Raw genomic sequence first — 12,353 nt, 5'->3', positions numbered from 1 at the left:
GTGGTAACTTTACAAGGCTGTACGAACAGGCTGTAGTTTCAGCCTTAACTGGTTGTTTGGCTGCCAGGACACTACAGGAGGCTTTCACCCCCAGCGCCTTGTAACCTAATATTCTTATTAGTTTGACTGAGATGACTGACTGAATCGTAGCTAGTGTTGAAGCATTTATTGATCTTTTTTCTTTGCCGATCATTTCAGAAGCACAAGCCTGTCAAAACGTTGCTTTATCAATGCAGTGTTTGCACCTTTACCCATCTCACGTAATCTGTAAGATAATTATTTATATAATTATAATGTCATAAACATTTATTAGATGTTTTGGTTTATTAATTTTAAAGCGAATTGAATTTTATGTGGAATAGTTTTTAAAAGTGCCATCTGTGATATGCCAAACAATCTTCATCTAGGTTGAAAAGTATCTTTGCTTTTTATTTTTTTTTAAATTATGCTCTTCTAATGAGTGTCACAGACTACTAAAATGGAAAGAATATTTACAGTCTTTGAATTTTTCATTGTTCATGTTCTCCTGCTTTTGGATTTCTTTTATGTTAGATGCTGAAAACAGACTTGTTGATTCCCAGCCCCAATTCTGCAAATATTTCATGCGTTGTGAGTTACTCCCATCAGTTTCTGTTCATATACTGCTGTTTTGCAGAATCGGATCCTCAGGTTAACTTACTGAATCTTACGCAGTAGGCAAAGCTCCAAGGCTGGGTTCGAGATATCACAAGTGAACATGAGGTTACTCAAGAAAATAATTGGCCTTTTTTCTTTAAATTGGCATTTAAGCAAATACGTACAAAATCTGAGAAAAGCTGGGGCAAAGGTGAACACAGAATATGACTACAGTACCAGATTCAGGGTTTGGATATGTAAAGGATTGCACAGGTCAGTGGAAAATCCCCATGAACTTGCTGCAATCCACATCAAGGCCAACACACTGCGTCAAGTAGGTTGATTTATTATTTCAGAAGAGAATAGACTTCAAATATCAAGACACTGATTGTTTTGGAGTGGTATCTGTTTTGGGAATTGCAGCTGCAACCTTTGGGCCAGTTCCTCAGCTGCTCTGCACGTGGGACTCCACTGACTGCGGGACTGGTCCCTATATGTCCTGAGATTGCTAATTATGTTGTCAAGCCCTATTAACTGAACTAAATCCATGCCAACTCCTTTCTGTTTCTTAGTAACCAATAGTCATTGTAAGAAGGTTTCCACATGTGTGATGGCAAAGGCAAAGGCTGTTCCCAAGTGTTTCTCGTGTAAGATACTTGAATGCTGTTTGCAGTGTCAGTGGGTGTTGGTGACATCCTTTGGTGTTGGTTCTTTGTCTCCTTTTGGTTGGATTAGATGGGGAGATTGGTATCGAAAGCCATGGGTAAACTTCAGGTCCTTTTACTGTTTAGCTTGGTTTGTCAAAGATATCAAGTGCGGATCCTTTTCTTTTAGAAAATCTATCTGCATGAAAGAAAGTCAAATTTCATTAAGTAAAAAGAACTGGGCTTATTTCTTTTTTTTTTACCCAACCTTAATGTCACAGATGAGGTTCTGCCACCCTGGTGGGGCACAATGGTGGAAGATTCAAAGTGCCTCATAGGAGGTCCAGCACTTCAGGTCTTGACACCTGTAATCCAGGGTGATCCAGCTAGAAATGGATTCCATTTCTCTTTTGGGGAGGAGGTCTAAAGCCTTTATTTGAGTTGCGAAACATCACATACACTTGTGTGCAGCTGGCTGTCTTCAGTAGGCCAACTGAATGCACTGTTTAGACTGAGGTTTACTTTGGACTGGCAGCATGCCGTGTACCTATTTCTACAATATAATTTTTTAAAAACAAACACAGACTTGTTCTGAAGTCCATCTCTGTCTCCCTGCCACTATACAGGGTGGCTAGAAATAAAGGACAGCTCTTTGGCTTGTATCTGTTGGGTAGCTGTTTTATCACTGACTTCTGTCCAGACTCCAAGGCTGCGCCTGTAGTGCTCAGAGACCTGGACTGAGAATGAGACCTGCACCGGCCTCTCTTGATTTTTCTCTGCCATATCAAGATTTTTGTTGCTGCCGTTTGCTTGTGATCCAAAAGAAGAACCACAATTATTTGGGTTTTTGTAATGGCAGAACATAATCAGGTTAGATATGCCAGTTGCTGTAACTATCGTTTTGGGAAATGAAGAGTGTATCTTTGCTAGGAATTTTTCTTTTTAAGATGGTCAAAAAACAGGCTTTTTATTGTGTACATTACTTGTCCAGCACATATTTAAAAGAAAGAAAGGATATTTTGACCTGTAGTGCTGGCTGGGAGCATCTTTAGCCAACACAAGAAACGTTTTTTGTCAATAGGATGTACCTCTAAAAGATGAGAAAATAGAGCCCTAGGACTAACTCTGGGATGTCCTGTAAGGGTTTAAGCAGAACATGCAAGTTAGAAATCCCAGCAACCAACTTCACAGCAATAGTAGGAGGCTTTGAAATCTATCCATGGCTCCCCAGTGAAATGATTTTCTTCCAAATGAGCTATCCCATGGCTGGAAGTGGACAGATGGAGGAATTACTCTCAAGCTAACAGCAAGTGAGAATCACCACAGCTATTCAGAAAATGGACATGTAATTCTCGCTGGACATATTTCTGCTCCACTGCAACAACTGGCACTTGGCAAAAGGTGCAAGGTGGGGAGGGTCGTGGTAACTGAGATGCCCAGCTGGTACTTATCCCTAAAATACTAAGGAAGCTGTGCTGGCCCTGACCAGCAGGTAGGCAGGACAGTCTGATTCCCTTGACTTCTACCCCAAGCTCTTTGTTCAAAGCACTTTTGGGAAGTTTGATAATTGACTTTGTCATACCTAAGTTTCATGTGTATGCAGGGGTAAGATATGAAGGTACAGTGCCCAGAGATCAGTACTTTCAGCCATGGGATAATTTTTCCTTTACCTCAGAGTCCATCTTTCATTGCAAAGTGAACAAGGAGAACAGTTTTGTGGTAGACCAGTGACGTTCTGAAGTTCACACTAAACTTTCTGTTCTTTCTGGGAATAATAACAATGGCTAACAATGGATTTTCTTGTGTGAGCTGCTTTCCTCTTGCAAATCTCTCCAGCATTTAAATGAAGATACAGTAGCCACTGTTCACATATTAATCTCCTTGATGACAAAGCCACCTCTTTGTTCTGGTGTCTCTCCTAATACGAGTTACGCCATAAAATTTGTATCTAGGATTTGCTTCAATCACGGTCTTACATTCCTGAGACACTGATGTAATGCAGATTATCCAGAAAGATTGGTGCGTGCCAAAGTAACTGTTCCCAAGGTGGAGTATACTACATACAGCACTATAAATTATCAAATAATGAAGTTCTCCTGTTGTACTTTCAAAGCTTCATCTTAACAGGCTGATTTATGGGTGAAATTACTAGAAATACTGCCTGATAGTTGCCAAATCTCATCAGTCTTTAACCAGTTCCTCATTTTAAGCAGAACTTTAAGCCCAACCTTGCAAAACCCTGCATTGCAGACAGTTATCCTAAGACCTAACAGATCTTTGAGAGTCCTTGACTCAGGGCCAACTCTGAGACTTTTTTTTGTCTTACTAGCTGACGCTTGATAATCTTTCTGGCAATCTGCAGTTACGGTTTGCTTAATAAAATGTGCCTGGAAAACAATGGAGGTGTTTTCTGGTGCGGTTATCTCAAAGATCAGGAATATTCTGTGACCAGAAGCGTCACATTAGCTCTAAGGACCAGACTGGAGCGGTGGTATCAATCTGAGTTTTTACCTGTGGCAAATTTGCATGGGTGGTATATAGTATGTTTGCAATAGGATTTGACCACTAACTCACACAATATTGCTGGAAATAATGAAGGAGAGTGTCAGGACGCTCCCAGTGGGACATGCCCAAGAATTCTGCATCATCTCTGAAAGGACAGGTCAGATCCATGCAACTGCGAAGTGGTTCGCAGTTCCCTGACAGAAGAAGAGTGAAGGTCAGCAGTCAGGTTTGTGCCACATGATCTCAAGGAGTTGCACAGTACGTTTCTTCTTGTTCAGGAGCTGTGAATACAACCCCCCAAAGTCATCAATCAGGATTAGAAATTACAGGAGGAGAAAAATCTGGTATAAGACCAAACTAAACAGTCTCCAGAACTAATACGCTATTAATAACTTACACTCCACTATTTACTATTGTAAAAAGTAACATAAAAGTCAACTTTTCCACGTGGTGTTTCTCTCATGGCATAGTGATGAAATGAGAGCATATTTATGGCACTAGCTGAACTTCAAGCGTGGCTCCACAGCTCGCTCACCTCTAAGGCAGAGTGACACACTCCTGGCTGCTGCTAGGTCAGGGGACAGATCCAAAGTTCCCCGGAGTCAGTGACTGGCTTTCCACTGAATTCAGTGTAACTTTGTATCCAACCCCTGCGTGATTTAGCTCTGGCCATTTGTACCTGGCAGGTGATTTAAAAAATAAATAAGTAAATAGTTCCCCAGTAGGTACATTAAATCACCTGAAACTTGGGCATGTTCCAAACTGGCTTCCTAACAGGGGTGTTCGGGTGTGTCATAGGGCCTGTTTCCCCATGACGGACTGTCATGAATCACACCTTTGCTGTGTGCTCCTGTCTGGTGGTAACTGTCGGTTGGGTTTATATGCAGATGCATGGGGTGCACTGAGGATGTTTGATTCCTGAAACACTCTGTTTTGACTGTAATTTGGTATCTCAGCTGAGGAAAAACCAACTCCTGGCAATGTCTAGAATAAAATCCAACATCTGTTTGCTTTGATTTCATAACAGATTTCAGTATTGCCTGAAAAAAATCGACCCTGGAAGTAATGATTTTTCCCAGTGAAACCCACTCTGTAATAGCAGATGGGAGAGCCACTGCTCTGGCTTCTGTACACAGACGTGGTTTGCAGCTCTGCTCTCCCTCTTTCTCTTTTTCCTGCAAGGGATGACTGACTGTTTCTGAGATACCCTGAGGAAGGGAAGCGTAAGTAAGGAGAAACAAGTGCAAAAAGAACGGAGCTGAAGGGTCAAATGGAAATTGTCGTTCCGATACAATGATCAGGGAAAGAGGGAGGGTGTCTGGCCCTGATCAGCGAACCACCCAGCGCACCTCATGAAACCCAAGAGCTCAAGCTGTATTCGTAGCACAACAAAGGGGCTGGGAACTCTGCTGATTCAGACAGGTAGCAATGAATCCACAATCTGAGACCCCAAATCCCCATCTGTCTCACTCCATGTCACAGTGGTAAGGCAGTCACTTAGTCCTGAGATGCATGAGGCTGTCAGCATCCTCCTTTGAGGCCCCTGCATCAATGTAGCAGAAGCACGGCCGTTCAGCTGCACTTGTCCCTCAAATAGGTCCCCAAACATTGCTGAATGCTAGCGGAGTCACTGCTCCTTATGCCAGCACTTCTCCAACCCAGTGCTCTACACTGCCCACAATTTCCATAAAGGCAGGACTGACACAGAACAGTTTCACACAACCCTTTAAAGCAAAAGAAGGGATGAGGGAACGTACAGGATAAGCTACTTAACATCTAAAAGAAAGGGGAGAGCAATAACCCAAAAGAAGTGCCAAGTTATACACTGCGAAGTAAACTGGGTGGCCAATTAGAAGGAATCAAGTCATAGTTGTGATGAGATTAGTGTCATTTACAGGGGCCTGATTCAGATTCCAATGAAGCCAGAGGAAAAACTCTGCCTGGCTCCCAGTCCTTTGAAATCATAGAATCATAGAATCCGAATCATTTAGGTTGGAAAAGACCCTTGGGATCATCGAGTCCAACCGTCAACCCCACTCTACAAAGTTCTCCCCTACACCATATCCCCTAACACCACATCTAAACAACTCTTAAACACATTTAGGGATGGTGACTCCATCACCTCCCTGGGCAGCCTATTCTGGTGTCCGACCACTCTTTTTGTGAAGAATTTTTTCCTAATGTCCAGCCTAAACCTACCCTGTTGCAGCTTGAAGCCATTCCCTCTTGTTCTGTCGCTAATTACCCATGAGAAGAGGCCGGCACCAACCTCTCTGCCATGTCCTTTCGAGTAGTTGTAGAGAGTGATGAGGTCTCCCCTCAGCCTCCTCTTCCTCAAACTAAACAGTCCCAGCTCCTTCAATCGCTCCTCATCAGATTTATTCTCCAGGCCCTTCACCAGTTTCGTTGCCCTCCTCTGCACTCGCTCCAGCACCTCGAGATCTCTCTCGTATTGAGGTGCCCAAAACTGGACACAATACTCAAGGTGTGGCCTCACCAGTGCTGAGTACAGGGGGACAGTCACCTCCCTCCTTCTGCTGGTCACGGCAGAATGGACCCTGATGTTCCTCAGCTTTATAGTTTAAAGGCACCACTTCCACCCCGTAACTCCACATGGCTCTGTGGTGCGGGAAAATAGGCTACATTTCCTTTCAGTTCTGTTGTTGCTTTAAATCCAAGATGTGGAATTCTGTTTAGCAGCCCAATGCAAGGCGACTGTTACCATTATATCCTCCAGGCTTTTTGTACGAAGCTGAAGTGTAAGTAAAAAAAAAAAAATTTTCCCCCAGTTGTCCCACTAATTCCCTTTGTTTAGTTTTAGCATCATCAAAATGTTTTGTGGAAGTGAGTCCTTTTCTGATACATATCAAGGCTCAAGCAGGCTGGTTTTTGGAGGGGAAAGCAGGAACATCTATTGGAAACTTTATTTCAAATCACAGACATCTGTTTTGCAGTGTTGCTCCTGACAGTGACACCTTGCATCCGCTCAGGAACACTCCTCATGCATCCCTATCAGTACCGCAGGAGAGCCAGGCTGATTCGAGGGAAGAAAATCTAATTAGGCCTGAGCACAAGCCTTAAGTCACAATTAGGCAGCACACGTGCATTTCTCTCCCTCTTCTCAGGCTGAAATGTTAGTCATAACCATGCATGTCACAGCAGTGAAACTTGGCTGCCAACGTAGGGATCTCATTTGAAGTGTTTCCCACCCCTTCCCCAACCTGGCAGGAGTCGATTTTTCACGGTGAGATACTGAATGATTGATGCCTCTGGCTGGCTGTGGCATGCTCTCATCCATCTGCTCTCTTGTTGCCATAGGTTACATCGAAGCAGCTGTGATCCCTGCAGGTGCCCGGCGGATCAGAGTGGTTGAGGATAAACCTGCTCACAGTTTTCTGGGTAAAAAGACAAAAGAAAAAAAAAAGTTTTGATTCAAAACTGAGCTCTGCTTTCTGTTAAAATGACCTTTCTCTAAATGACCTGTAAGATGATAGGTTTGTTGTTGCCAGGAAGCAGCTGTTGATTTCATTCTTGTTGCAATCTCTCTCTGCTTTCGTGGCTTTATTTCGTGATATTTGCTTCATGTGATAGTATGTGACACTTACAGGCCCTGGGCAACCTGAAAGAACCAGAGAATTCTTTTACATAGACAGAAACGTTCCTGAACAGAACTTGGCACTGGGTTGAACATAGCTGCCAGGAGCACACAACGCTTTGGGGGGAGCGGGAAAGAGAACAGTGCATATAGAGAAAGGAATGACAGAGATACAGATAGGAAGGTGCCCAGCTCAGACTAAAGGAGAGGTGGGACAGGGCAACTGATATCCCTCAATAACCTGACCATGAAGTTGTCTATGCCATTTCCTGCAGCGGCAGGATCCTACAGCATCACTTGATGCTGTACCCAAGACCTGATCCTGCACTCTGAGATGGGCCAGTTGCAGCCTCTGGTCCACTTGCCTCTATTTTCTCAAGCCAAACAATTTGTTTAATCCTCTTCTCATTTCTACTTCTTCATTCCTTTTGAGGGGAACAGGCTTCCTCTCCTCTTTTCCCTGTTGGAAACAAAGTTTTAGGCGTGGGTGTTGGGTCAGATTTGTATGTGAGGTTGTTGTAGGGCAAAGCCCATCAACAAATTTGTTGTCCAGTTACAAATTGCTTAGATTAAAGATTGGAAGGGCATTTGTAAAATGCAACCAGTCAGCTACCATATATATATCTGTCAGTCTGGTCTTCTGCTTCTTCTCTTCAACGTTACAGGTGTTTCTTTTTGTGTCATTACTGTGCAATAGATGAAGGGCTTTATCTCCCATCTACTCCTAGGCAGAGCGAGTCACAGAAATGCTGATGCCGCGTTGCCCTGAATTCGCACAGCAAGCCTGTGGCAGAGCAGGGAGTTGAAGGAAAATTGTCCAAGGCCCAAAAGAACACTCAGCACATTGAAACATGCTTTGCATACTCAGAGCTGCATGTCCACGTATAAATGGGGGAATTCTGTCTCTCTTAAGTTCTTTATGCAGTGTGGGAAACAAAAGGATAAGAGAAAATCCCAAACTTCCTCCTACGTTCAGTGAACCTTTTGCAGCTTATAGGTCCCTGCATTGTCAAACCTAAGCTCTTCGTGCTGTTGATGAGCTCATCAACACATGATTTTTGTCCTTCCATATCAAACAGTGTTTCAGCCCTTCCGCATGCTGATATTCTCATTGCAGTGGTTGGAGGAGGTGCATGGTCCAGCTGTCCCTTAGCCTGGGAAGTATTAGGTACGGTGTTCACTTGTGCATGTTCTGGTTCTCTCAAAGTGAGCTTCTCAGAGCAGAGACACAACAAGGTTTTGGGATAGAAAAGCATTCTGAAAGATGGAATCGCTTCCAGAGGTATATCAAGCCTGTGGTAGGAACTCTGAGAGGATTACGAAGCTTGTTGCTCTCTGTTTTGTGAAGGGGGAACCATGAGCAACTTGCTCATGGCTATGCAGGGAGTCAGTAGCAAATCTCAGACTAGGACCCTTGTTTTCTGATTTCCATGACTTTTGCTTATAATGCTTCATCTCTGCAGCCAGAAGGAGACATTAATATCCAGTACTGGGACATAGGATGCCGCTGAAAACATTTACATAGTGATTGTGTCTTAGATTTCAGGTCTAGTGCTATTGGTTTTCTGTCTTGAGACGCTACCAAAGTTGGCAATATCCCTGGGAAAGATGCTTTTGTTCTCTGTCTTTTATTCCAGATTCAAAGGGAAAAAAGAGGGTAAATTATGTCATTCTGCTGCCCTTAGGTCAAAAGCATTGGCATTTGTGCCACTTCTTGGTAGGAAGCACGCATCACTACTGCTAGTATTTCCACTATTGCTGCAGCCAGCTTCCTGGGAGAGAATTACGCCTACACGTAAGATATTTGACCTAGCAAAACACTGGTGGAACAATGAGAGCCACTGTTTCCTTGGGTCTTTCAAATACTCTGCCTTCTGGAAGCCAGCCTTTTTGATTGTCTTGGTGGGATTTGCACAGGGTATTTGTCCGGGGCTTGGGCTTTGGCAGATAGCTGGAGCACTGAGAGTCTTACGTGGAGCTAGGGACTGCCCTTTAGTGTGACCACATAACCTTGACTAAAGCAGGTATTGCCCCACTGGGTGGTGAAGATTAGAACTGTGTGTATTTGAGAGCAGGACTTGGCCCTGTGTGCATCATATAAAGATAGATAAAGATGTGGCTATTTTAAAGCTTCTGCGTGCTTTTAGCTCTGTGTTTCATGGTCAGGAAGCAGGAGAACCTCTTTAAGCTTTCCAGGGTTTTCTCTTTCAAGGAACGCTGGACACAAAGAAAAGATTCCCAATGTCTTGCTAACCTAAGCTGAAGAATAGCAGCAGGAATGTTCCAATAGGATAAAAAAGGTGACCAAGAAAACAAAATCCAATCACTCTGACAGGCCTCATAATGCGTTGTAAATCCAAGTCTGAGTATGGAAGGATTTTCTATTTCAATTACACCGACACAGGTGAGTCCGATCAGGTCCTATTTCCACCCAGAACCGGGTACAGCACTTTGGAAATGAGCCCAGCATAATTTGGAATCATTATTCCATGTGCTGGGAGCAGTGCCTGAAGAATTTCCCTCCACCTACAGGCAACCCACGCTGGCTGCCTTGGCTGTCTGTAACACTTAAAAACCACCTTTAACAGGAAATGCCTCGGCAGTTTGTGTCCACAGGCTGGGAAGCAAGCTGGAGGGACGCGAGGTGGAAATAAAGATCTGACTAGATGCCAGGTTTAGAAATAGATTGGTCAGTTCCTGTCTTCCAGCCAACAAGAAAAAAAGAAGGTACGGGTTGTTGCTGGGGTTCCTTTTTATTTTGCTCTTCTGCTGTACAACTTTGAGCCAGAAAAAGCTTAAGAGATGTAACTGTGGATTCTTGCTACTGCCTAAATGAACCCACAGTGGGGAGAAGAGAAAGAGCTGTGCTTTGCTACCCTATTTGAGCCACAGGAGAACTGCAACCAGCCGTCCAAGGCAGAATAAATCCTGTGGGTGCTAGCTTAAATCAGTGAGGACTGTTTGGCAAAACTGCTTTCCTGTTTGGGCTTTTCCACCACAGTTAGACAAGTTTTGTCAGAGAAGACTGCGTGTGTCCCAGTCTCCACAGCTCCTACCACTGAGCTCTCAGGGAGGCTGGGAAAGTCTTCTTTGTTATATGCTTTACTTATTCTCTAAAAGGGCAGTAAGGATACTTGCTGTCTTTCAAAGTGCTTTTGCAATGCTTGGATGAAAAGCACAGCATTCAATAAGAGCAAAAGGCCCTATTCACCCCACTGAATTTAGTACTATCACCTCTGGGGCTAGGCAGAGCCAGGCCTGCAAGAGTTGCGTGTGACAAAAGCCATTGCAGAAAGAGCAGTACCCTGTGTCTAAGAGACGTAGGGGTTTTATAGCTGCAGCATTGATCTCTACTGGTGGGGGCACTTGCGTGCAATGAAGACAAACAATGGCAAAAAGTCTTCGACGCAAATACTCTGCTGAGTCTGCAGTGTAATTCCTGCAGTCCTGAAGGAGCACCTTTGGGAACAGAGCTGATTCCCAACTCTCTGTCTCCTCAGTCACTAAGGGAGCAGTGCCTGCAGCAATCCAAATCAAACCTTTCCCAGGAAAGAGGTCCACAAAGATTAAAAATTTTGGTTTTCATCAGCAAGCTGTCTTCCTTTGATGATGAGCTGGAACCAAAGCATGGGTTTAGTCATTCAAGCTCTTATACACTGTTTTGAGCATGTGCTGTGGTATCTTTACTAGTCAGCCATACTGCATGGAGTTAGTTCTATCTCATGACAGCTTTGATTAGTCATGTTCACAGCTCCTCGAGGACAGCGTGATGGCGGCTTTGATCTGCCTGAAAGCCACTAGGCTTTGGCAGAGGAAAGCAATCCTGCTTCAGAATTTTGTCTGAAGTTTGCAGAAGGTACTTTTTAGATCGAGGAACAAAGCAGGAAGAGAAGTAAGCCGGAGACAGTTATATTGCTGTAGCATGCAGATACCAGGACATCATCATACCCCTTGTCTATGTGCCAAAGAGAACCTCCCTCAGAAAAAACACTCCCCCACATACATCCCACTCCTCCTGGGGTAACCATACCTGCAGTTTCCTTTCACCCTGTTTTTGGAACCTCTAATGATGCTCAGTTGGTAAATTGAATGTGCCCTGAAATATTTCTGGGCACTGTGCTTTCATTCTAACGTAGAAAACACATAAATCCCTAAATCAGCTTTCACTGACAAGTCAACAGTAATGTGATGTCCCTATGGCTGGAGCTGTCTTTCAGTGTTGGAGGGACATCAGTGATGCTGATGCAATAGGTTATGCTGGAAGAAAGGACGTGCTACTCCAAGTATCTTTTCTTCTCAATATTCATCTTACAGGGCTTCCTTCTGCAGTAGAGCTTTCTTCATTGTCCTTACTGATGCATAGAGGCACCTCCTGACAGGACGGATGTGATCATACAGTATCTGACCCTATCTATGCATGTGTGTCCAGCTCATGGACTCTGAAGGCAGGGTGGCTGTGGCAGGCTGTTCCTTGCCAGCTGTTGTTTTTTATTTGCGGCCTGGTTTCCATCACACCTGGGGGCAGATAGTATGTCACCTGCTTCTGCCTTTTGAAAGCAAAGAAGGCGTCAGGAAGTATCCTGACCATAACCTCTGCTGATGGAGCTTTATAATGCCTGTCTGGTTTTTTAACTCTTAAAAAAAAGTCTCAGAAGTAGTTTAGAACAACCTAAGGGCCACTCTAGATTGCGCCTGTAGGTTGTGCTTGCAGGCTGAAATATTCTGCCCTCCAAGCGTGAGCACAAGCGGGTGTTACACTGATCTGCCAAGTTCGCATTCTGTCCACTGACCAGTCTCTGCTTTGTAACTTGTCTTCTCTTTATAACTATGACAACTGAGTACTAACTTGTTCAATGTTTGCATTATGGAGCACACACAAACTCAGGAACAGTTTCATTTTGCACTTGCAAATCTTCATGCGCGTATCAAGATTTGATTGATCTTTTTCTCAAGGAAAGTTTAAGAAAATACAGTTTCAGAATCTGGTTCTACTT

At 43.9% G+C, this 12,353-nt stretch overlaps 1 protein-coding gene across 1 annotated transcript in view; it reads left to right on the top strand.

The window, feature by feature from the left end:
* ADAMTS17 (ADAM metallopeptidase with thrombospondin type 1 motif 17) overlaps nucleotides 1-12,353 on the top strand; it is a 191,410-nt gene that overhangs the window by 131,990 nt on the left and 47,067 nt on the right. Inside the window, exons 16-17 of the mRNA XM_063347091.1 lie at nucleotides 1,188-1,262; nucleotides 7,083-7,163. Of these exons, the coding sequence (XP_063203161.1) occupies nucleotides 1,188-1,262; nucleotides 7,083-7,163 (156 nt within the window). The remainder of the gene's footprint in view (nucleotides 1-1,187; nucleotides 1,263-7,082; nucleotides 7,164-12,353) is intronic.

This window comes from Chroicocephalus ridibundus, chromosome 9 (assembly GCF_963924245.1).
Source record: "Chroicocephalus ridibundus chromosome 9, bChrRid1.1, whole genome shotgun sequence".
NCBI lineage: Eukaryota > Metazoa > Chordata > Aves > Charadriiformes > Laridae > Chroicocephalus > Chroicocephalus ridibundus.
Note: the sequence above shows the minus strand (reverse complement) of the source record. Positions and strands in the feature narration are given on the sequence as shown.